The sequence below is a fragment of the Palaemon carinicauda genome, chromosome 45, assembly GCF_036898095.1.
Source record: "Palaemon carinicauda isolate YSFRI2023 chromosome 45, ASM3689809v2, whole genome shotgun sequence".
NCBI classification, from domain to species: Eukaryota; Metazoa; Arthropoda; class Malacostraca; order Decapoda; family Palaemonidae; genus Palaemon; species Palaemon carinicauda.
Genome location: NC_090769.1, coordinates 18878684 through 18905777, shown reverse-complemented (window position 1 = coordinate 18905777; position 27094 = coordinate 18878684). Strand labels below are relative to the sequence as shown.

At 38.8% G+C, this 27094-nt stretch overlaps 2 protein-coding genes across 5 annotated transcripts in view; both read left to right on the top strand.

Annotated features, from left to right (window-relative positions):
- The window catches only part of LOC137634768 (zinc transporter ZIP6-like), a 136430-nt gene extending 132688 nt beyond the window's left edge, over positions 1-3742 (top strand). For all 3 annotated transcript variants that reach the window (XM_068367297.1, XM_068367295.1, XM_068367296.1), the window contains exon 12: positions 632-3742. In XM_068367297.1, coding sequence (XP_068223398.1) covers positions 632-784 — 153 coding nt within the window. In that variant the 3' untranslated portion in view covers positions 785-3742. The remainder of the gene's footprint in view (positions 1-631) is intronic.
- Positions 3743-8363: 4621 nt separating this feature from the next.
- The window catches only part of LOC137634811 (arginine--tRNA ligase, cytoplasmic-like), a 77168-nt gene continuing 58437 nt past the window's right edge, over positions 8364-27094 (top strand). The window contains exons 1-2 of one of the 2 annotated variants that reach the window (XM_068367360.1): positions 8364-8529; positions 12387-12530. In XM_068367360.1, coding sequence (XP_068223461.1) covers positions 8482-8529; positions 12387-12530 — 192 coding nt within the window. In that variant the 5' untranslated portion in view covers positions 8364-8481. Of the gene's footprint in view, positions 8530-12386; positions 12531-24538; positions 24885-27094 lie in introns of those variants that run through there. The other variant, XM_068367362.1, reaches the window with a different exon arrangement.

The following is a 27094-nucleotide window of genomic DNA, read 5'->3' as shown; positions in this document are numbered from 1 at the left end:
GTCAGAAGGAAACTCCAAAATCAAACTATTGTTCTCTAGTCATAGGTAGTGCCATAACCTCTCTACCATGGTCTTCCACTTTCTTGGGGGTAGAATTCTCCCGCTGGAGGGTACACACACTCTTGCACACTATTCTATCTTATTTCTCTTGATCTTGTTTTGAAGTCTTTATGCTTTATACATGAAAGATATAAATGTTGTTACTGTTTTTAAAAATGTTTTATTTAAATTATTCATTATTTCTCTTGTAGTTTATTTGTTTCCTTTCCTCACTGGTATATTTTTCCCAGTTGGAGCCCTTGGGCCTATAGCATCGTGTTTTTCCAACTAGGGATAGTAATAATGATAATATAAATACAGCAGGTGAGATGGTGTAGCTGGTTTTACTCTACAAACCATTTCTTCCCTCTTTAAATTTTGATTCAGAACTTGTTTTCTTAACATAGGTTGGCTATAAGAGCATTTTTAAAGTAATTGGTTTCCACCAATGAAATTAAAATTGTTTGAAAGTTATTTTGTGTTCCCTTTGCCATGTTACATAGACACTTTAATTTTCAGACTGCTTACCGTATCTGTAATGTCCATGGTTTTATTCGCAATAATGTTTTAATATCCTTCTTTGTATTTACAGTTATCGGAGCTTTCTGTCCACCCAGGTGAGAAACGTGGAGTTTTAGCTCAAATGTTGCTGCAAGTACTTGGAATGTTGACTGGTGCAGTCATCATGTTGTTCATTGCTATGTACGAACATGATTTAGAAGAACTTTTGGAGGGTTCCTTTTGAAAGAAAACTGATCTCATCACATGCTTGTAAATGTGGTTACTTTACTCTTTAGGGCTCTTACCATGATTTAATGTTTATGACCATTTTATCAATGGAAGATTTTGGAGCTTTTGTACCCTATAAGAGATTTTAACTTCAAGCAATTCATTGAAATTTATTATAAGGTAATACAGGGATGTAAAATCATAGAAAGTAACCCTTTTTTTACCACTGCATTTAAAATGTAGATAACAAAGGTCAATGTAATTTTGCTCATAGTAATTTGAAGTTTATTAGGCTTTTGCTGCTTTTCATATGTACAGTAATTGATAAGTTTTGTGCTACTTGATGGCTGTTATCATAGATGAACATTTGAATTTTAAGTGTAAGAATAATGACAGTGCTCATGCAGTGAGTATTTGCAGAAAGATTCTGAGATCTCTTTTATCATATTTTGTGCTTAATGCGGACATAGTACTGTATGATAGTTATCCACAGTAGAATTTTATAATTATATCTTCCTCTGCTGACTGGAAACTAGAATTACTATGCAGTGTTAGCAAGGTGAACAAGAGTGTAATCTCTTATTTAGAGGAAAGTTTTAAACTAACATTTTTTATCATGATAGAACCATTTTTTTATGAAAATATCAGGAAGGATTTTTTTTTTTTTTATATAGGAAACATTTTATTTTTGTAAACTATGGTTTTGCAATAATTCAAGGGATTTTAGATTTAGAATTTCAAGGAGTGTTTTCATTGTTCATTTAATTCAAACGTATACAGTATTTAAATGAAAATGTTAAAATTTTTATTTTATTTCTTTTTTAATCTATCAAAAGAGTTGAGTTTAAAAATGTGAAGTGGTAGTAAAGAATTATACCCTTGTAGATTTTGCAGCTATCTATAAACTGTGAAATGTTTCACATAGATTTATATTTTATGATTGGATAGCCACATGTCGCAGAAAGAATGCTCTATGTAAGAATATGTTGATCAAAACCTTTATAGCACCACATGGAATTGTCACTTTTCTGTTAATATTTTAATACTTTTCTTTTGCAGTTTACACTTGGTTTTAATGTAATTAGTTGGTCATTCATATGCAGCACATTATCAAGCAAAGCACCAGCTATTTAGCAATGCTGAAGTAATTTAGTTGCCTTTAGCGATAATGATCATAGTGATTGATTAGTTTGCTATTTTTTTTTTTTTCTTTTTTTTTTTTTGTAATGTTTCCTTTATAGCAGAGGAAGAACTTCACATAGTGAGAAGTAGGATGCTTTCCAGAAGTTCAAAACTATTTTAATTTTAGTCATGCTTTTGTAATTCTGGATTAAGGGTTAACTGTAGAGAAGAAGAGGCAAAGTGCTCGTGTTATTGTTAACAATAAGTTCCTACCGTAGAATATTTGTTATTTATATGTTTTTTTATTGTAAAGAAACAATAAGATTTTGAGGTAGCGTGAGTATGTTATTAGTGGTCCTTTGCAGCAAAATATTACTAGTATTGCAAAGACATATATCATGGAATCTATTTCTGTATTTTAACGAATTATACATGCTCACATTCCTTAATGACGAAACATTAAGTAACATAAGTGTACTTAATAGTGATGTACATTTATTTTTTTTATGGAAGCCTAATTCTCATACAGATATGTAATACTTTACAAATGCTGGTCTTTACTAAGAGATAATATGTACCATAGTTATACAGTATTAACCTTTTTTTCATCCAAAAGTAGTATTATGTTTCTTTGTCACCCTATCTTCATATCAAAGTTTTCTGTTAACAGTACTGAAATGCTACCATCATGCAAAGCAATATAGGAGTTGGATGACAATTGATTGTACAAATGTTGTGCTATTGTTATTATTGAAGTTCATGGTGATGTTATCCTTATTTATGCTTGGATGAAGAAATTCCTATTACCTTGAAAATCCCTCTTATTGAATCTTACTACCTTTATTTCATCTCATTGTTCATGTCTTGCCATTTTCACCTATTGTGTTAATAAAGCGACTTAAAACGGACTTTTGGCTCCAGAATAAGCAAATCATGTATAGTCTTTCATGGGTTGTAATTGTGGTTACTATTTAGTAATAATGTTACTTATATAGATTTAGTAATGTCACATTTATAAAATGATGTAAGGATCATTTTAGAGGCATAAGCACAATAGTGAAGATTTTGAAGTAAACAAAAAAAAAATCCCTTTTTATTTATAGTATGAAAGAAAAAAAAGTTTCTTTTAGTATTATGCCCATTCCATAAAAAAAAGGTGCTACAAAATCCTTTTATACTAATATATTTTTGATGAAATGTATAAGGAATTTCATTTTGTATAACCCATAAAATGATTGCAATTACAGGATCATTAAAATCCTGTATAGTGCCACAATGCCACGAGTTCTTATTGTGTTGTCTTCGAGTTGCTGAGAATTTTACCGAATATTTCTCTTGGTGCAAAAGGTACTTTAAGGACGGAAGAGGAGGCAAGGAAGATGTGCTTTGATTTAATGTCTTCTTTTATGTTCATATATTTTGATACCTATACATATTTGTAATGGGTTCTGATCAAGTAATATGTTTTCTTATCTATCAGTTTGTTGTGTATTAGTTTTTTGAAATTAACCCGATATCCTTTAGTTGTAATTCATAGTGGTTTAATATACTTTTGATCTATGGTCATGTTTAGCTGTGTCAAAATGGGACACAAGAGGACTATAATTTTTTGTATTGCTTGTATGCTAATTATGTTTCATAACAAAGTACAGTGATTCTTAGGAAAAGTGTGATGATATTTATATTGTATTTTTTTATTAACTTTGTATCTCATATTGATATCAGAAGTGGAAAGTTAAATTCTCAACTCCATTGAAACTCAACCTTACTTGGCGATGTCTGTGGATAACCATGCAAATGGTAAGAAATATATTGTTAAAGTGTGATAAAAGTAAAAGATATTTTCTAATAAGGATTGCTTTTCTTTTTTATTCCTATTAATTATGTCATGAAAGACACGGAAGTGCTATGTTATGACAAGGTGACAAGAGTCGGCTGCATTTGTTGTTGATTTATACTTCCAATAAAGCTGTGTTGGTGTCTAGATCAGTTTCCTATTGCAATGGGACAAGTTGAATTCCTCCCAGGGGTATCTGAGATACATGAATGAACCGCTTAACAACATGAGTGATGTTGGTACCTCCCTACTTATACTGTTACTGTCTAAGAATATGATAATTTAAATGCAGTGACCTATTGTCTTTATGCCAAGTTATCTTGAAATCCTCCAGCTGTACGTAATTTGCAAGAGATACTAAAAATGAACACCTATCTTCTGGGCATTACAAGACTACGACATGATTTATGCAAAGGTTTAGATTTTAAATTATTTCGCAGCTCTGACCTTAGATAATATATCAACAGTCCTAGAGTGTAATGACATCTTTTCAGTCACTAGCTAAAACCTTTTAGCCTTTATCCCTACCACTATTCCCACTCCCTTTCAGCTTTCTTTCCAGCCTCTCTATTAGTTTGTTCATAGTGCAATGGTGAGATTTGCCTCTAATTTAACTTTTGTACTTTTCATTTATTTTCTAAATAATCCTCTTTCTGCCCATACAATCTCAAATCATCTTGAATGTGGTACGGAAGAATAACCTAGTGATTCCTGTGCCAGGTGGTCAAAATAAACTCATAAATCATAATTGCGTCAATAATAAAATCAATAATTCATTTTGGTATGATTAAATTCACAAAAGTGTGTGTAAATAGAGAATTACACCTTTTTTTTTTCTTCTTTTTTAGTACATTATTCAAAAGTTATTAAACTACATGGCAATGCTCCAACTTTCAAGACATTGAAACATTATTCATAGAGATTCGTCAATAGTCCTTAAAAGCTTTTAATATGTCAAACTTAAAAGAGTCTGCAAATATGGTGTTTACTATAGCATATACAAGAGAAAATGCAGTTCCTCAAAGTAGCGCTTTTCGTAGCACATGTTTATATTGACAGCTCATAACATCTAAACGGTTACCTAAGAGAGTTGATGATATCCTATTTTTTACACTATCCAATCTTTGATATGTTGACATATTGCATGTTCCAATATAAAGTCCATTCTTGCCTGGAAAAGTAAAATTTTGTTTCATAAGACATCAGATAGTAATAAAACGAGAAATAAGGGAATATATTGTCTGTTAAATAGTAAAATTTTGTAAGTGATATTTGGTCCACACCTTAAATAGGCAAACTACAGGGGTGGTAGTAAACAATTAAGATGAAATATTTCAAGAACCACAACAACATTAAAATAGATCTTTCATATATGAACTTAAAAACTTCAAAATAACAAGAGAAAGAGAATAAGATAGAATAGTGCTCCTCAAGCAAGAGAACTTTGTCCCAAGACATTGGAAGACCATGACCATGGTACTATCCAAGACTGGAGAACAATGGTTTGATTTTAGAGTGTCCTTCTCGTAGAAGAGCTCCTTACCATAGCTAAATAGTCTCTTCTATCCTTATCAAGAGGAAAGTAGCCACTGAACAATTACAGTGCTGCAGTTAACCCCTTGAGCGAAGAAATGTTTGGAAATCTTAGCGATGGCAGGAGAATGTGGAAAGAATAGGTCAGACTACTCAGTATATATGAAGGCAAAGGGAAAATGAGGCATAAATAGGGAGAAGGATTCAATGTAGTACTGTCTGGCCAGTTAAACGACACAATAAACGGTAGCATCTCAACGGGTGACTGGTGCCTTGGCCAACTTACTATAACTGTACCTACTACCTGTACAGTAATAAACCAAATCTTTGAATTTACCTATACTGTATATAAATTCAAAGCTTTGGCCAACCACCATACATCCGTGGCCAGTATAACAGCTTTCTTTCTTGCATCACACTGGCCAACCTCTTAATTTCACATCATAAAGCAACAGCCTAGTTATTATGAGTTTCACAAATTCATATTAGCACTGAATGGCCTCTCAGATCCCAGCACCAGGCCTTATGGGTGGACCAAGAAAAGTTCTGGATTTGAAGTTATTAAAGTACTTTATGAAGTGAGGCTAATACTAAAGAAATTAAGCCTTATAACGGGGTGAATGTATGTTTGAAACTTTTTACAAGTTTGCTCTTATCTCCAAAATGATTCAAAAGAAAAGAGTAAGTACTAGACTTAAGAAATGTTCATTTAAACTCCCAGGACCTTACTAAAAATCCGTTTTCCTATTATTGAGAAAGTTTCATAGGAAGAGTAGCACGAAATGGTGATATTCTTATTATTCAACCTTTTAGTAGACGTGTTTTTATTCAACACTTTATTTGCTGAATTGATAATTCAAAATAATTTCACTCAAACTAGAAACAGTCCTAAATATTTGCATCACCGTTGGCATTATTGACATTTTCGAATCTTTTTCATCCTTGCAAAAAAGAAAAAAAAAAAAAATTTGTAATGACTTTCCTAACTAATCACTCCACAAAACAGTGGATAGGTATAAAGCTTCTCAGTTTATAATCAAGTACTGTAGTTGAACAAAACAGTGGATAGACATAAAGCTTCTCAGTTTATAATCAAGTACTGTAGTTGAACAAAACAGTGGATAGACATAAAGCTTCTCAGTTTATAATCAAGTACTGTAGTTGAACAAAACAGTGGATAGACATAAAGCTTCTCAGTTTATAATCAAGTACTGTAGTTGAACAAAACAGTGGATAGACATAAAGCTTCTCAGTTTATAATCAAGTACTGTAGTTGAACAAAACAGTGGATAGACATAAAGCTTCTCAGTTTATAATCAAGTACTGTAGTTGAACAAAACAGTGGATAGACATAAAGCTTCTCAGTTTATAATCAAGTACTGTAGTTGAACAAAACAGTGGATAGACATAAAGCTTCTCAGTTTATAATCAAGTACTGTAGTTGAACAAAACAGTGGATAGACATAAAGCTTCTCAGTTTATAATCAAGTACTGTAGTTGAACAAAACAGTGGATAGACATAAAGCTTCTCAGTTTATAATCAAGTACTGTAGTTGAACAAAACAGTGGATAGACATAAAGCTTCTCAGTTTATAATCAAGTACTGTAGTTGAACAAAACAGTGGATAGACATAAAGCTTCTCAGTTTATAATCAAGTACTGTAGTTGAACATATCCTGTAACAAACAACAATCCTTTCTATATTATTCTATTTTTTCATCTCATTTTATTTCCATTTTTTATTCCTGGGGTGTTTACAATTCCCTATATTATTTGAAATTCCTTCTCAGTACAAAATTCTTCAACGCCGGCCTTTGACACATGGACATAAAGAAATCCCATTATAACTTTTCTCCCATTGTTTGGCAGCACTTTCCTTTTCTACAGGCGTTTTGTGTCTTTCCTGGAAGAATTATAGTATTACGTCTTTCAAAAAATATAAAATTCTGTTTAATATATATTCATATTAATATATGCGCAATTTTACGTAATCATTTATAAATGAGAATTATTTTTCGTTCCAATATCATATAATAATAATAATAATAATAATAATAATAATAATAATAATAATAATAATAATAATAATAATAATAATAATAATAATAATAATAATAATAATAATAATAATAATAATAGGGAAGTGGGGAATATGGGGAAAGGAAGAGTACCCCTGGATACAATCCAGTTTATAGCTTAAAGGCAGGTACTCAGGATGGGAAAGATTAAGGAAACAGGGAGAAAGAGAAGTACAGGAGAAGAATAAAAGAGAGGGGCAGACCCTCTTGCGATGTTAAGGAATTTGGTTTGATATCAGTATATGTGATTATAATCAGCACAATCTTAGGATGATGGCCAATTCGACCTGCCGCGAGAGTCTTGGACGCAAATCCATTATGCTTGCTATTTGCTTTGAAATATGTTTTTCTTTCTTAAAGCAATTCCATTTCTCACAAATTAATAGTCAGATCTGGTGTAGTACAATATCCATTAACTAATGCTCTTGTACAGTCAATTCTTTGATAATATAAGCAAGTTATATAATCCACTTAATTCCTCACTCGACATTTCAACACAAGAAGTTATATGCACATTAGATTATGTTGACAAAATTATTATTATTGCCTAATGTTAGCTGAGATTTGTTCGAGTCAAATATACACGCAAAGGCGTATATTTGTACATGCGTATATTTTCATCATAATACTAGAGAATGATAAAGAAATGATTTACCTGAATAGTTAAGACCTTTATATTTTACGTGGAAATTTTTTCAAGAAACACTACTCACGCACTTTAAACGCCTCTATAATCTAAGGGAAAATCTGCAATTCTGCACAGGGTTGCCATTCGTACGATAATTATAGTACGTGTACGATTATTTTGGGTCCGGTACGATGTACGATACATACCTAAGGTATAAACAATGTAGGTGTGTGTGGGTTTAATTAAACAATTATACTAAAATCTTTTGAAATAAGTCAATCATGTAACACCCTAATAATTATATTGAAACTGTGTACGATAATTTTGGTTGAAAAACGACAATTTTAAGGCTCATGTACGATAATTCAGTCGAAATAATCTGGCAACCCTGATTCTGCTTATTAAGTTCAGTTCACATGGTTCTGTCACTTCAAGGTATTGAAAGCGGCAGTTAACACTCTGGTGTACTTATTTAATGTCTTCTTGAAGCGAAAAGTGTATAAAATATTGTGGAAATGGCAGATCAGACGCTCATGGATTATACCCTTCGATGTGCGAAAGCTGTAAGTGACATTTAATTTTTCTATAAACGTTCATGTCTTAGGTTGACTATTTTTTGTGACTACGGTATTTCAAAGTCATAATTACTTTGTTATATTATCTTCATAAGCTAAGCCAGCTGCTGTGGAATTTTAAGGCATTCTTATGTAGCTTGTGGTTATCCTGACCTTAGTCCTTTGTTAAGATTACCTAAGTATTTGCTTTGTATTGATGCATAATAATTGATATTAGAAGGCGCCTTCATAACTTGAAAAAAAAAAAATTAGAGGCCTTTGTATTTCAGCGGCCAATTTCTCCGGCATGCTTGAAATATGAACAACTAACCTAAACCCCCCCCCCCAACCTAACCTAAACTCTCCCCCCAACCTAACCTAAACTCCCCCCCCCCCACCTAACCTAAACTCTCCCCCCAACTAACCTAAACTCCCCCCCCCCAACCTAACCTAAACTCTCCCCCCAACCTAACCTAAACTCTCCCCCCAACCTAACCTAAACTCCCCCCCCCCCAACCTAACCTAAACTCTCCCCCCAACCTAACCTAAACTCCCCCCCCCCCCAACCTAACCTAAACTCTCCCCCCAACCTAACCTAAACTCTCCCCCCAACCTAACCTAAACTCCCCCCCCCCCCAACCTAACCTAAACTCTCCCCCCAACCTAACCTAAACTCTCCCCCCAACCTAACCTAAACTCCCCCCCCCCCAACCTAACCTAAACTCCCCCCCCCCAACCTAACCTAAACTCCCCCCCCCAACCTAACCTAAACTCTCCCCCCAACCTAACCTAAACTCTCCCCCCAACCTAACCTAAACTCCCCCCCCCCAACCTAACCTAAACTCTCCCCCCAACCTAACCTAAACTCCCCCCCCCAACCTAACCTAAACTCTCCCCCCAACCTAACCTAAACTCTCCCCCCAACCTAACCTAAACTCCCCCCCCCCAACCTAACCTAAACTCTCCCCCCAACCTAACCTAAACTCCCCCCCCCCCAACCTAACCTAAACTCTCCCCCCAACCTAACCTAAACTCTCCCCCCAACCTAACCTAAACTCCCCCCCCCAACCTAATCTAAACTCCCCCCCCCAACCTAACCTAAACTCCCCCCCCCCAACCTAACCTACAAAAAGTGGAGGTGTATGTATGATAGTAGCCACCTGTATGTATTATGGCTAATAGTAGTAGGTTGGCCAGGGCACCAGCCACTCATTGAGATACTACCGGTAGAGAGTTATGCTGTCCTTTGACTGGCCAGACAGTACTACATTGGATCCTTCTCTCTGGTTACGGTTCACTTTCCCTTTGCCTACTCATACACCGAATAGTCTGGCCTTTTCATTACAGATTCTCCTTTGTCCTCATACACCTGACAAGGAGCCTTTGTAGATCAGCGGCCAGGTCCTCCCGCGGACATAGAAAACGGGTATTTCTTCCCATTTTCTAACCCTTCATAAGACGTGGCCGTTGTTTTACAAAAGAATGTTCTGCCAAAACTCTAGAATAGAACACTGCCTAACTTGAATGGGCCCACCTAACCTTACCTACAACACGTGTCTCTCCTTAAGGGGGCGGCTAACGCCCCCATGCGACCACCCGTACATAGCCGTATAATTAATCTTAAACACCTACACCGGGGAGCTACCGCCCTCGTGCGACCCCCCTTACACTTGCCTATTCTTAATCGGAAATCATCATACATACATGTGGCCGCTATCACTCATACACGCAAGCATATTCTTAATCGGCCGATATCATGCATACATGTGGCCGCGATCACACAAACCAGAAACGGAGAGGGTTGTACTTACATTATTTCCTGTTCAGCTTGTGGGTTTATTCGTAACCTCTACAACGGCCCCCTACTTATTCAGTCACTGAAGTTCGAGTCTTCAACTGGTATTGCCTTTCTGCCGAGAGACAACTACTTCTTCTTTTGGGGAGGGCACGTTGGAGGGGCACTTTTAGGAGATATAGGGTGATGGGACACCTTTTTTTGTGGATGGTTTGTTACACTACGTTGTGGAGGGGACGGGTGTTGGGATGGACCAGGACTTTCGGATTCAGAATCGTGGGTATTGAGTGGATAAACACGTTTAATTAATTCCAGGAATGCCTTCAGTCTACACCCCTTACCGATCAAATAACGTTTTTGAATTATATACTTCGCAAAGTAGTTTTCGTATAAATGTTTCTGAGTACCGAATTTCGGTAGTACAGATCTTTTTAGTACTCGCCACTGTGATTCGATGGTATTGGTGGGCACACTGGGATCTTTCGGACTCACAAAGTTAATGCTATGATTAACAGTTTTGTGTTGAAGAAATTGATCCTTGATATTATTACTATACAGTATAGGCCTTCCAACAGTCCGACATTATTGTAGTTTCGGGATTGACGCACTCTAATAATATCGGGAGCAATGTCTTTTCCGAACGATCCTCGACAACCCTGAAAAAAGTCTCACGTGTTTCCCGGTCAATCCCGCCGAACACCCATTTGCCATCGACCTTGCTGCCAACATTATATTTTCTTTTTCCGAATTTACTCTTGTCTATCTCAACGATATGTCCTGGTCCGCCAATTTTTTTACTGTCCATCACTAAGATGTCCGCACACACGTCGCGACAGAAGTTGTACCAATCAACTAGTGTGTGAGAGGCAAACTTTTTGTACAAAGGGAGAATCTGGTTCTGAGAAAAACCGTAAATAAAACTTGCTAATATAACAAACACATCTTCGTACGGTAGCTTTGATCGTGAAAAAAGGCTACCGTGGTTAGGGGCGATCTATTTTCGGCAATAACTATATGAACAACGCCAAAAAAACTTGGCTTTTCCACTATTCGCCGTTTTTCCATCATACTTATAGCGCATTTCACCGATACGACATTTAGCACAAATGCCGGAAAAGTCGCCTAAACTTCCCATTTTATATAAATATTTTGTAAACTCAGCACTAGTTGTAAAGTTCATAATCCTCAACATACTAGAATTGACTGAATTGAAAAAAGATTCACAAGTATCTACACACTGATTAGTTGCCATCGTGCCGCGTTGGCAAAGAATGAGCATTTCCGACCCTCGATGGGTGCTCCCGTTTCCGTATTTGAATTTTTAGAAAAAATGAGTTATGATTAGGTGAAAAAGTTAATCCAAGTTAATCCCCAGGTCAAGTGGGGTCCCATTGGGTCGTTTCAAATGCCGCGGCCAATTGATAATTCAGTATTCCGCCGCTATGGCGCTGTTGATTCGATCAGAACGTCATCTATCGGGAATTCTAGGAACTATGGGAGCGAGAAACTGCGTGGCAAGGTACAGAGCTCGTTCGACTTATAAATTTCACGTCATATTAGATGGTTTTCAAAATCTTTGTATATCGTTATAGTAAGTACTTACCCTGGGTATTTATAACTTTCCGAATAGTTAATATTCTATACAAGTTTCCGATAAAGTTGAAAATAAGGCGGCCGCTATCATACATACAGGTGGCCGCCTTCCTACACACATCCCGTCTATTAAGATAATGGATCATCACATCTGGGTGCTCAATGTGTATTTTAACTTTACTGGAATTATAGCTATGGAGGTTGAATATTTCCTTGCAGGATACTGTATATCTACTGCACTTTTTTTGTTTTCATCTTTTTTTCTAATCTTTTACCCATTTTTCTAACCTTTTACCCATTTTTTCTAACCTTTTACCCAAATTGGATATGTCAATGCTGTACTTAATTCATGGAAGATCAAGCATATTAGAGTTTAATGACTCCTATACTGTTATATTGTATTGAAGTTGCCTAGTACTGTTAATCTCTGTTATTTATATTTTTATACAATGTAGATAATTGTTATTTTTCTTTGCAGGAAAAAGAAACGGAACGATTAGCTGCCCAATTGGAAGCTTTAAGTAATGGTAATTTAGATGATATAGATACCGACGATAAGGAATACCTGTCTCTCTTGAATGAAAATGTTAAACTAAAGTACCGAATTGGAATTCTGATAAAGGTAATATATATATAAAATGAATGCACAGTACTGTATTATATTTGGTTTGGGGGGTGTGCCAGGATAATATACAATAAATGAAAGTACAAAATGTCAGTATTTTTAAAGTTTAACATTTAAATATTTTGTAAGATGTCTTTTAGATTATTTATTGCTATTTTGAAACCTTTTTTCATTTTTTTAAACCTCTCCTGATGTTCATATTGCACCTCTCTGGAAGCGTACTTATATCAACGTTTACCCCTTAAAACTAAATACTGTAATTTCCCATACAAGTGCTATTTTGTTTGTTAGTAACTGTGATGGATGTCTTTTGGGCTTGTTAATAATTACAACATAGATTTTTCAAGGTAACCAAAACAAAAGTTCCAAATGTAATAAGCTGGCTTTTATTTTAAGGGTAAATCTGGGTAAGACGAGGTCAGTTGTTCATAGCAGCGATGATGACACTAATGTTACTCGTCATTAGCAAGTCTAATTTTGATAATGATGAGCTTCAGTATCTCTTGTCTTACTTATTTTCATGTGCAATCTCAGAAGGCCTTTGTGTCTTTGGACTAGGTAGAAGTATAAACTAACCTGTCCAGTTTTGTAGCCTGGCCTAACTCCTCAAGTTGTGTCTAGTTCTTATGCACCACTCAGTAAGCTTTTTGATTGTACGCAGTGCATTGCAGAATTAGATCCTCTCTCAAAGCCTCAAGCTTTATATTTGCTTCATTCATCCTACGCAAACCTTTTTTTTTCTGAAATCTTGTCCGGTCTTTTTGACTACTGTACTACTAGATCTTGGGGCAGATGACAGAGCTGGTATTCTGGATCCTAATATTCCTGCGTTCAATTAAATAAGTGCTCGTAAACTACCTTTGTTCCAACACAGAGACTTACCTCAAACTACTTTCTTAGGAGGTACCTGGAATCTCCTCTCAACCGACTAGAGTTTTGTGTAGTTTACCCTACTTCCGTTTTCTGTGAGGACTACCCCAGGCGGAAGGATACATGCCCTGAGGCTAGTCGTGTGTTAGGTTGGGTTTGTTTCAAATATGATCATATATGAATGGCGTGACATGAAGGGTTGGGCAATCTAAAACAAATTGAATGGTTGCTTCATGTTTTTGTATAACTATGACTTTCTGGTTGTTACCCTGTATATCACTCCCCTCGATGTAGTAGGTGATCATGACGAACCTCTTGATAGATATTTATCGACAAAGTATCCTATGCAGTACAGAGATTCCTGTAGAATAGGAAAATAATTAAAGTAGTTCTTTTAAAGCTCCTCCTCCTCCTCTATTGCCATATGCTAGCCACGACTCTCCTCAAAGGTAAAGTTTGTGCTAATTTGTCAATTTTTTATTGTGTATTATTAATTTACATTCAATTCTGATGTTAGAGGTTATAATTTCTTCTTTAAATAACAAAGGATGATATGCCCTACTTAAGGTGAGGTTATTGCTGTTACCTGTACTGCTATATTGTCTTCATATTAGACTAGAGGCCTAAGCTTATGGAAGGATAGAGATTGGGAAATTTTTTTAGTGTTAAGGGGTAAATGTCAATATCAGCCAGTTTTCAGAGAAGAGCATTATGAATGTCAGGTGGGTGTAGAATAAAACAATTTATCATTTATTTTATTTTATTTATTTATTTTTTTTTTTCCTTTAGAAGGAAGTGCACTGCACATGGAGATCTAGCTGAGAGAGTAGTCCCTGAAAATCAATATAAAGATTTGAAAATACCCTCACTGTATTTTATAGGGATAACCATTTTATTCTTTATCTGTCCACTTTGGGATGATATCTAATAATATTGGTGCATTTACATCTTGTTTCATAGTTCTAATATTATATCTTTGGGAATAAGAAGTTGTGACACGTACCAGTGCTGTGGAAAAGTGAGTGTCACATAGTAAAGAAAAGAAAATGCTCAGTATGATCATAAAATAGGTAGAAAATTATAAAACCTTTCAATAAACTGGTAGTGAACTCAATCCAATAGTAGGAGTTTTTATATTGATTAGATTCAAATTTTTTACTCCATGGAAGGACTTTCATTTATCACAAAGTGAAAAGAAATACCAAAAGGAGGGCTATGCCATTTTTATTAATTTTTAAAGCTTTGGAAGATAAATCACTAAAATGTTCATCATCTTCCTGCTACAGTATATAGAATTATTGGTAGCTTTGGTGGATTCTCTCTCTCTTTTTTGAACATTTTGAATTATGACTACACTAAATTCCAGCATAGAATTTTCATTAACAGTTGGCTCATTTCATATATGTTACTTGAAATGTTGTTTGCACTTACAAGAGAAGTAAAAGAAACTTGTTTGTATATTACCTCCATTTATCAAGGTCCATTAAGTGCGTTTTGATTTCATGGGACCGAGAAGCCAAACTACTGTAGTTAGTTTCGCCTTAGGAAAAGAGGAATGAGGACGATTTAGTTTCTCATTACAGTACTCTGCTTACTGTCAAACACATTAGCCAAAAGGTTTTCCTTTTTTCATTTAGACTGATTGACAGAGCCATCTGGTTTAAGTAAAGGAGGAACTGTTAAATCTACATCAAAGAGTACAGATTTAAGGATAGCCCTTCATTTATATTTTTGGGTTATAGCAGAAAGGGTTTCCTTTATGATAAAGTTGTACAGTATTCTTTTTCGGCAGCATCATAAACTGTCTGAACGACGACTCTTAGCAGAGTACTCTAGTTATTCTAAGTCAAATCTGATCTGTTATCCATCCAAAGTTAATAGGCCTCCTGTTTATTCAAATAAGCACATCTACAATCATTATTGAACCAAGTTTTCTCTTGCACTTGGTATTCTAACATACTAGAAGTGAGACGTCTGTCACATAATTTGACCATACTGTATTCTCATTCAAGAGAACAAGAGGCTCAACTCTTAAATACAATTGTGACCAATTCAGATGCAAAAGAACACTCAAAATGTTATTCCAGTCTGCTTGGGATTTTATATGCAGTATATATGTTACATGAGTGTGACATCTAGTACAGGTTGCTCAGTCTTGATTATTGATGAAACCAAAGCATGGTCAGATGTCCCAACTGGTGAACCAACCTATCAGGAAAAAAGTTGATATTACAGAGCCATTAACTAAAAAGCAAAATGCTGAAAAGAAAATTTCACTTGTTTGACTGTGGTGTTTAATTTCCATAGGAGAAATTTTAATAGAGAAGAGTTGAACATATTTAAAGAGCTATCTTTTAGTAGAGTGCAAAGTTTATCATTAACGAATAGGAAAATGATAAGATTATCAGAAATTAAGTATACAGTAAATTCATTATTTTTTAACCCAAAATAAGATACTGTACTTAATTTGAATGAAAATTATTTAAGCGTAAAATAAGAATTATTAAAGTCCTACCACTTTTACTTCTTCAAAGAGATAATATAGGAATCTTCACATCACTGAGAAAATGTCAGAATCTTTTTACATCGCAGTGAAAATATATGAATCTTTTCACATCACTCAGAAAATATCAGAATCTTTTTGTATCGGTGATCACATTTAACAAGGATTTTATCATGCATTTTATATAAATCCTATGTTACATAATCATATACAAAACTAGGGGTGAATGGAGTTTGTTGGGACACACATGAACTTTCTTATTAATTTGTCAAATTTTCTTCGTGGGGAAAAGGTTGTTTAGCTTAGTCTGAAATACGATCATATGAAGTTAGTTTTACGATTTATTTTAATATGATTTAGAACCCGGATGTGAAACAAATGCAGAGTTGAGACTTAGTCATAGGGTAAGCTAAGGATATAGCAGTCTAAGGTGGACATAGCCATAGGTAAGGATGTGGCTCCTTGGTTAGGTTAGGTAGGGAATCTTAGGTTAGGTGGTGTTCTTTGTTTATTTCCATTTTAAATTTTGTTTTTCAATATTAAACTTACCCGATAATCATGTAGCTGTCAACTCCGTTGCCCGACAGAATTCTATGGAGGGATACGCCAGCTATCACAATACTAGAAGGGGGTGTACTTACCAGCGCCACCTGTGGCCAGGTACTCAAGTACTTCTTGTTGACACCTCCTCAATTATTCCTCTGTCGTGCTTCCGGCAAGACGTTCTGGGATACGCTTATGGTCTTCGAGTATTTTCACGGCTAATTGGTGAAGTATTCTCTCAGATTAACGGCTGTCGCTTTACTGGAAACCTTCTTATATTAGCTAGATAGCTTTTATATAGTCCTGATTAACGGTTAACGATTTTTTGCTTGATTTTGGAACCCCCTTTGGCTAACTCTTTGGATTCAAGATGTCTGACATTTCGCAAGCCCCCTCCCATAGACGATGTAGGTCTTGCAATAGGCGTATTCCGAAGGCCTCGGTAGATCCTCACACCGCTTGTTCTGACTGTAGGGACAGGCCCTGTCAGTTAGAAAATCGATGTGAGGAATGCGCCGGACTTTCGGAATTGGAATTTGTCCGTCTTTTGAAATATTCAACTAAGTTAGAGAGAGGTAGAGTTAGGAGGAGTTCTTCTCACTCTTCACTGTTTTCCTCACCTCATGATCCCCTACCTTTTCCTACCCCCGTAGTGGCTACCCCCGAACCTACTATTTGCCCTCCGCCTGATATGTCAGTTGTTTTGCGTGCTATTCAGGCCTTAGGCGATAAAGTAGAGTCAGTGGTAAGTGACCATAAGTCTCTGATGGCCGAAGTAAAGGAACTTAAGGTCAAGAGTGCAGTGGGTGGAATTAGTGCCAGTGCTGTGACGAGTGCTAGTGTCAGTGCAGTGCCAAGTGCTAGTGTCAGTGCCAGTGTGGTGCGTGAGGATATTTCTGTGCGAGCCAGTCGTCCTCCCAGTCCGGGACCTCTTGCAAGCTCCCAAGCCCAGGGGAGAAGCAATGTCGAAGGGCATAAGGGTTCGGCAGGCCTTGTTAGGCGCACAGAAGTATCCTCGGTGGTTGCGGGCGTGTCTTCCAAAGACCGTCACTCCCACCTGCAGACGATTGAGCCCGTCTTTATCTCGTCCGCTAATCAACTGTCTGGGAAGAAACGTTGGTCTCAGGTCTCGAGACCGCTTAAACGCAGAGTCCAGTCCGCGAGTGCTCAGCCAGGTTGTAGTCATTGGCTCAGCTCTGACTCGCCTCAGTCATCTGTCGACTGCACTCCGCCCAAGAGGAGTAAGGTTCTGCCACAACAGAGCTCGACTGTTAAGGCTTTTCCTCAGTCTGCTGTCGTTTCTGCCGATCCCAAGTGGACTCTTCTTCAGTCCATGCAAGCACAGCTTTCGGACTTGATGCGTGAGTGTCGGTCTGAGAGTGTTGCGCCTCCGCCTCCGCCTACACTCCCTCCGCCTGCTCTCGCTCCGCCTGCGTTCGCTCCGCCTACGCTCGCTCCGCCTGATCGCAGTACCACCTGCCAGGCGTACGATGTTGAGCCACATTCTGAGTTTGCTGTTCCCAGTGGTGTTCAGCCTACGCCTTCGTTAAGGCAACCTTTGCTTTGGGATCAGGAGGATTATACCTCTCTTCCTCCTCCTCCCCTTGCTGCTCCACCAGTGGTGCAACTCTCGGTTGAGGTACAACAACCTCTCCCGTCCATGAGTCAGTCTCCTCAGCTCTCGCTGCAGCGAGCTCAACCCTCCACAAGGCAAGCACCACTACACCTTGGCCCTGCGCCTCAGGAGTCTCAGCTTGCGAGACAATTACCTTGTTCTGCGCAGCCTCAACCTCATCATGCTCCGCTCATACCACAGGAACAGGAACTTGCTTCTCCGCTTCCGCCAACCGCTCAGCAAGCGCTTTCCTTGGGTTCAACCTCTCATGCTAGGAGTCAGCCTCCTCCACCCATGCGCCTTCCTTCTGCTTCGTCTGTTATTCAGCCTTTGCAGTCTGAGCCTCAGGTTTTCCCTCAACAGTCACTTGAAGAGGAAACCACTATTATTGTTCCTTCTCGTTCTGACTCTGCAGTTCAGCATTCTTGTCCGATCTCTTCGCTACACTCTGGTGATGAGGCTTCGGATGATGAGGAGGCACACCTGGATCCCTCATCAGACGTGGATGAATCCAAGCTTTCTCCACAGTCTATTGATTTTCGTAAGGTCTTGGCTCTACTTAGGGAGGTTTACCCAGACCACTTTGTCTCTGCTATTCCCCGCTCTCCGCCATCTGAGTTTTCGCTGGGCGTACAACAAGCTAAGTCCACCTATACTAAGCTAGTCCTAGCTAGATCCTCTAAGAGGGCTTTAAGGATCTTAGGGGAATGGCTGCAGTCTAAGCAACACCTTGGCAAGACTTCTTTCATGTTCCCTCCAACGAAGCTCACTTCGAAAGCGAGCGTTTGGTATGCCACAGGAGAAGCACCAGGCTTGGGAGTACCTGCCTCTGCCCAGGCTGACTTCTCAAGTCTGGTAGACTCGCCTCGGAGAACTGCAATGAGACGCTCGAAGGTTTGTTGGACCTTCTCAGACCTGGATCACTTACTGAAAGGAATGTTTAGAGCATTTGAAATGTTCAACTTTCTAGACTGGTGCCTGGGGGCCCTCAGCAAGAAGACCTCTCCTGCGGACAAAGATTCTGCCATGCTATTAATGTCCTGCATGGATAAGGCCATTAGGGATGGTTCGGGTGAGCTTGCGTCGATGTTTGTATCAGGGGTGTTGAAGAAAAGGGAACAACTGTGTACCTTCCTTTCCGCCAGCATTACACCTTGCCAACGGTCACAACTTCTTTTTGCTCCGCTCTCGAAGTTCCTCTTCCCCGAAGAGCTGGTTAAGGACTTGTCTGCTGCCCTGATACAAAAGGATACACACGATCTTGTAGCCTCATCGGCTCGTAAGTCTAAGGTTGCTACCTCAGTCCCCAAGACTTATCGCTCCCCAGTGGCTGATACCCCTGCTACGAGGTTCATACCGCCCTTTCGTGGTAGAGCCTCCAGCCGAGGAAGCTCCCGTCCAGACTCTCACAGGAGCAAGTCTAGGAAAGGATCCAGGACATCTAAAGGAAAAAACTGACTCTCCGCATCTCCAGACAGCAGTAGGAGCCAGACTCAAGATCTTCTGGCAAGCCTGGGAGAAGAGAGGTGCAGACGCCCAGTCTGTCAGTTGGCTGAGGAACGGTTACAGGATTCCATTCTGCCTCAAACCACCTCTGACCACATCGCCCATCAACCTCTCTCCCAACTACAAAGAAGAGGACAAGAGGCTAGCATTGCACCAGGAGGTGTCGCTACTTGTGCAGAAGAAGGCAGTGGTTATAGTCCGGGACCATCAATCCCCGGGCTTCTACAACCGTCTCTTTCTTGTGGCCAAGAAGACAGGAGGTTGGAGACCGGTGCTGGACGTCAGCGCTCTCAACGAGTATGTCACCAAGCAGACGTTCACGATGGAGACGACGAAGTCGGTTTTAGCAGCGGTCAGACAGGAGGACTGGATGGTCTCGTTGGACTTGAAAGATGCATACTTTCACGTTCCTATTCATCCAGACTCCCAACCTTTCCTGAGATTCGTTTTTGGAAAGGTTGTCTACCAATTCCAAGCCCTGTGTTTTGGCCTAAGCACTGCTCCTATGGTCTTTACTCATCTGATGAGGAATATAGCAAAATTCCTACACTTGTCGAACATCAGAGCCTCCCTCTACCTAGACGACTGGCTGTTGAGAGCCTCCACGAGTCGTCGTTGTCTGGAGAATCTCAATTGGACTTTAGACTTAATCAGAGACCTAGGTCTATTAGTCAACATAGAGAAGTCTCAACTCATTCCCTCCCAATCCATTGTGTACCTTGGAATGGAGATTCGGAGTCAGGATTTTCGGGCTTTTCCATCGGCCGCCAGGATAAGCCAGGCCCTAGAGTGCATCTTGAGCATGCTGAAGAGGAGCAGTTGCTCAGTGAGACAGTGGATGAGTCTCACAGGGACCCTCTCATCACTGGCCCTGTTTGTCGAGCTAGGGAGACTCCACCTCCGCCCTCTTCAATTCCATCTTGCAGCTCATTGGGACAAGGGTTCGACTCTCGAAGCAGTCTCTATCCCTATCAACCAAGAGATGAAGACCACTCTCCTGTGGTGGAAGCACAACCTCCTTCTCAGGGAGGGTCTATCGTTGGCCATTCAGACCCCCAATCTTCATCTCTTCTCAGATGCATCGGACTCGGGCTGGGGTGCAACCTTGGACGGACGGGAATGCTCGGGAACGTGGAACGAAGAACAAGGATTACTCCACATCAACTGCAAGGAGCTGCTAGCAGTTCATCTAGCCCTGTTGAACTTCAAGTCCCTCCTGCTAGGCAAAGTGGTGGAGGTGAACTCAGACAATACCACAGCCTTGGCTTACATCTCCAAGCAAGGAGGGACCCATTCGAGGAGCCTATACGAGATCGCAAGGGACCTCCTCATTTGGTCAAGAGGTCTAAACCTCACTCTGGTCACGAGGTTCATTCAGGGCGATATGAACGTCTCAGCGGATCGCCTAAGCAGAAGGAATCAGGTCATTCCCACGGAATGGACCCTCCACAAGAGTGTGTGCAACAGACTTTGGACCTTGTGGGGTCAACCTACCATAGATCTGTTTGCCACCTCCATAACCAAGAGACTTCCGCTGTATTGTTCCCCTGTTCCAGACCCTGCAGCAGTTCATGTGGATGCTTTTCTACTGAACTGGTCCCATCTCGACCTGTACGCATTCCCTCCATTCAAGATAATAAACAAAGTTCTGCAGAAATTCGTCTCGCACGAAGGGACACGGCTGACGCTGGTTGCTCCCCTTTGGCCTGCAAGAGAATGGTTCACAGAGGTACTTCAATGGCTAGTCGACATCCCCAGGACTCTACCTCTAAGAGTGGACCTTCTACGTCAACCTCACGTAGACAGGTTGCACCCAAACCTCCACGCTCTTCGGCTGACTGCCTTCAGACTGTCGAAAGATTCGCTAGAGCTAGAGGCTTTTCGAAGGAGGCAGCCAGTGCGATTGCCAGAGCAAGAAGGGTTTCCACTCGTAGAGTCTACCAGTCTAAGTGGGAGGTCTTCCGAAGCTGGTGTAGAGCCAATTCAATATCCTCTACCAATACCTCTGTGACCCAAATAGCTGACTTCCTTCTACATCTTAGGAATGAGAGATCCCTTTCAGCACCTACGATTAAAGGATATAGGAGTATGTTGGCTTCAGTTCTCCGCCACAGAGGTTTGGACCTGTCTTCCAACAAGGACCTTCAAGACATTCTTAAGTCTTTTGAGACGTCTAAAGAACGTCGTCTTTCCACTCCAGGCTGGAATCTAGACATAGTCTTAAGGTTCCTTATGTCATCTAGGTTCGAACCTCTCCAGTCAGCTTCCTTCAAGGACCTTACACTCAAGACTCTTTTTCTCGTCTGCCTTGCAACAGCTAAGAGAGTCAGTGAGGTTCATGCCTTCAGCAAGAACATTGGTTTCACAACCGAATCTGCAACATGTTCTTTTCAGCTTGGATTCCTAGCAAAGAACGAGCTTCCTTCACGTCCTTGGCCTAGATCGTTCGAAATACCTAGCCTCTCCAACATGGTAGGTAACGAACTAGAGAGAGTTCTTTGCCCTGTCAGAGCTCTCAAATATTATCTTAAGAGGTCTAAACCTATTCGAGGACAGTCAGAAGCTTTATGGTGTGCCATCAAGAAACCTTCGAGACCCATGTCCAAGAATGGGCTTTCGTATTATATAAGGCTTCTGATCAGAGAGGCACATTCTCACTTAAAGGAGGAAGACCTTGCATTGCTGAAGGTAAGGACCCACGAAGTAAGAGCCGTAGCTACTTCGATGGCCTTTAATAAAAACCGTTCTCTGCAGAGCATAATGGATGCAACCTATTGGAGGAGCAAGTCAGTGTTTGCATCATTTTATCTGAAAGATGTCCAGTCTCTTTACGAGAACTGCTACACCCTGGGACCATTCGTAGCAGCGAGTGCAGTAGTAGGTGAGGGCTCAGCCACTACATTCCCTTAATCCCATAACCTTTTTTAACCTTTCTCTTGAATACTTTTATTGTTGTTTTTATGGTTGTTACGGTAGGCTAAGAAGCCTTCCGCATCCTTTGATTTGGCGGGTGGTCTATTCATTCTTGAGAAGCGCCTGGGTTAAAGGTTTGGTAGAGGTCCTTTAGTAGGGGTTGCAACCCCGTGTACTTTGGCACCTTTGGGTTGATTCAGCCTCCAAGAGGAACGCTGCGCTCAGTAAGGAAGACGAACTTTAAATAAGAGGCAGAGTAACGGTTCTATTCGACTTCCTTACCAGGTACTTATTATTTCATTGTTATTTGAGATAACTGTTATATGAAATATGGGATACTTAGCTATCCTTTAATCTTGTACACTGGTTTTCACCCACCTCCCTTGGTGTGAATCAGCTACATGATTATCGGGTAAGTTTAATATTGAAAAATGTTATTTTTATTAGTAAAATAAATTTTTGAATATACTTACCCGATAATCATGATTTAATCGACCCTCCCTTCCTCCCCAGAGAGAACCAGTGGACCGAGGAATAATTGAGGAGGTGTCAACAAGAAGTACTTGAGTACCTGGCCACAGGTGGCGCTGGTAAGTACACCCCCTTCTAGTATTGTGATAGCTGGCGTATCCCTCCATAGAATTCTGTCGGGCAACGGAGTTGACAGCTACATGATTATCGGGTAAGTATATTCAAAAATTTATTTTACTAATAAAAATAACATTTTTCAGTCATAACTTTTGCAATTTTGCACCTGGTTTGTCCCAAGCAGCTACAAAGGCTCCCAAAACCATATTATGGTTTAGAGCCTCTTTTGGTAATATTAATTGATAAAATATTATAGTATGGGTATTACAGTATATGTCATGACTAACATGTAGTTAGGTATTGGTGATGAAGTTCTTGTCTATGTTTCATCATTACTTATTTACTATTATTAGTAATACTGTAGTATCATTCAGGAGAGTACCATGTTATTACTACAGTAGTATACAGTATACAATATTTGTAATTTTTAAACTCTGCATTTTAGATAAGTACAGCATATTAAAATGCTTCAAGTTTAAGAGGAGGAAAGAGGTGGGGATGTTAATATTGCCAGTATAAGATTATAATGGGCTGTCTTGTATTATTATTACAGTACAGAACATTCACTAGTGTTATGTACTTGATATTTAAAGTACAATTACATTTCTTAGGTGAATATTTACAAGAGGGGGAAACATACTTAGATTTTATATTGTAAAATATCCAAGGAATTCTCAAACTGCTGGATTGTATAGAAGTAAATAACAGTGGACTAGGTGTGACTATACTGTACTTTACGATATATTGTTTTAACAAAGTGTCACCAACCTAATTATTAAATAACTAGAAATGAAATTAAAAAGCGAATGCCATCTTGCTGATACTGTATGCCAGGTTATTTCCTTTTCTTTAGAAATATTCAAGAAATTGATATATCTGAACAGAATTCATTATGAAAAGCATTAATGCAAATTTAGTAATTTCTCAGAATGATGATATATTCATACCTAAACAGATACAAACTATGTCAAGATTATAAATTTCTCTTCTAAAATCCACTTCAAAAGACATAATGTTTAGTAAATTCCTCATTTATCATTCTGTATTCTAAGATCTTATTTGTTTACACTTGCAATGTGTTGAAGAAAATTAACGATCATGAACAAGGTTAGACAATTCATTACTTGTTCTAAAAGTGAAAAGATTTCAACACTAAATGGGAACTGAATAAGAAAATTATCTTGCACTTGAGAAAATAATCTAATGATTTGTCTTCAAAATCATCGACCGCCAGATGGCATGATAATTCCTAGAGGGGAGGCTTTTATCAAGGAGAGAAATAGGAAATTGTTATTTGGGAGTAGGTGTTTCCATTTAAACATTTTCAAGATAGAATCAACATTGGGGATTTTCATAAAAATATTTAATTTATACAAGAAACTTTAAACACATGTACATACAATGAAAATGTATTTAAAGCTTTTATAAAAGTTCTTGGCTCTGAAATGGCTGTATGTTTTGTTGCAGAGTTGTGGTGCTGTCTCAGCAAAGCCAGACTTGGGAAATTAATGTGGAATACAAAGGAACTTTAAAATAGAAAACTAAATATCCTTAAAATATTGAAAAGTGTTAGCGGTATGAAAAATATATTCAAAATATTGGTATTGAATGATATCCTATAAAGATAAATTTACTTTCATTGCAAGTTGACATCAATGTGAGAAGAATTGCTAAGTTGTGGTTTCGTGTGAAATGATCCTCTTTCCCTCTAGTCACTGATGGATAACAGTGGATTTTGACAATGTCAGACTTCCCATGCAAGAAACTATGCACTCGAGGTGGTGGAAATCCGCATCATTTAACGTCAACTCGGGTATGAATTAATACAGTAATTAAATGTTTGTAATTAGTCATGTTCTTAAAGCATATGGATATAATAAATTATTTTGACATTTCTGCATATAATAGATACTGTAAAATTATTTTGTTATACTAATGCAATTTTATTTGCTTGTTCAGTATAGATGTGGAAAGTAAATTTAATTTGGGGGCTCATTTCAACCAAATTTAAAAAGGTCAACTTATTTTTTAATAGCTTTCTGGGTCGACCTGTGGCGGCCGGTGAAAAGAGTCCTTCTTATATACCTTTTCTGATAAAACCTTCCAATTATACCAGAGAAAGATAAAAGCATGGAATGCTGAGGTTACAACCCTCGCGCGAGCACCTTTTGGGTGTCGTGTATAAAGCAAAGGCGCGTGAAATCCACTATTCTTTTCTCTGGTATAATTGGAAGGTTTTATCAGAAAAGGTATTTAAGAAGGACTCTTTTCACCGGGCGCCACAGGTCTCTCCCCAGAAATAGATTTTTCCTTCGTCAAAATCCCTTTTTTAAGTTATAATCATAGTAGCCTCTCCTTTGTATATTGCGTGACATTATTTACCTATGATTCTTACGTTGTCCTCTAGTCACCTTTACCAATTATAGTATTCCTTATGTAGGCATTTGAAGCCTTTTCTTTCATCCAGAAGTTCATGGATCTATTTTCAAGTTCCCTTTGGTTTTCTGTCACACATTTCTCCTTCAAAGTTTTGCTTCATTCATATACAATATATAACTTTATGCCAGCCCTGTGGAGGGTTAGGCAATGTGACATTGATGATGATTATATTGACGGTACTGTTTCTGTAGAAGAGTGTAGTGCCTTAAATACACACTATGTATAGGAATATTCAGTGAAAATTTTTTGAATCAATGTCATCATTTGATTATTAAGTTATGTATGCAGTATTTTGAAGAACTGAATAAAATAATAATTTTCTTGCTCCTTTTACTTTCTTTCCTTTAATTTTATTTTTATTTTCTTATTTTATGCTATAGATGTATACAGTAGTAATCTATGTACAGGGTGACAAAAAAAAACGGTCATCGCCAAAAAACGAATAACTTCGAAAATTTTATTTAGATCGACACAAAACTTTAGGTACAATAGGTCAAGCCTATGTAGCAGACATCTCCAAAGTTTCAAATCTGTACAACAAAAACTCTTTGTTTCACTGGCTCTCCAAAATTTGCTCCAAATGGGCTCCCCGGTATTGCAGGCACATTTGGATCTGGCGGGCATAGTTCTCGATGACCCTCCCGCATTCCTCCCTTGGGATCACTCTTATTGCTGCTGTGATTGCTGCCTTCAGGTCAGGAATAGTCTGGGGGCTGTTTCCATATACCCTGTCCTTTAAGGTATCCCCAGAGATAAAAATCTGGGGGTTCAGGTCCGGTGAATGCGGCGACCACTCCGGGACACAATTGCGGCTGATCAGTCGGTCAGGGAAACGCTGCTGTAGCCATGCCAATGATTTGTTTGAAGTGTAGGGGGTGGCACCATCCTGCTGGAACCACTGAAGGACCCTGACGACTCCGCTCCATTGACCAAGTACTGTCCAGAACTTGCCAAGCACCTGGACATATCGCTCGGTGATGATTTTCACAGACCGCTCGTTGTCATCCTCGAACCAGAATGGTTTGGAGATGGCGACCCAGGCAGTGCACTTCACTGAGTGTAATGGCCTTTGCAGACAGTGCTCAGTGGGTGTGCTACCCCAGAAGATATTGTTCTTCGAGTTCACGTGACCTGACAACAGAAAATGTGCCTCGTCCGAAAAACAGACATTGTCAAGGAAGTCTGGCACAGCGTCAGTCTTGTCGCAACACCACTGGCACATGATCACTCGCTTCCTCATGTCGTTAGGTGTAAGCTTGTGTTTAAGGATAAGGATACAGGTGGGGATCTGCGTTCAAAATTCTCTGCACGGACTCCCGATTGATTCCAAGCTCCTTACTTTGCTGTCACACAGACTTGCTTGGGCTGCGAACAACAGAGTCTCTGACTGCAGCAATGTTGTGTGGTGTCCTTGATGAATTCGGTCATCCAGAGTGTGATTGTCTGTTAGTGTCTACAATTGAGGTTATGCACAGTCCCATGGGTTCTAAACTTGTTGACCCATCTGTAGATTATTGAGTGGACAGGAAATTCTTGACATCTGAACCGTTTTTTGAATTGCAATTGAGCTGCGTGGATAGACTT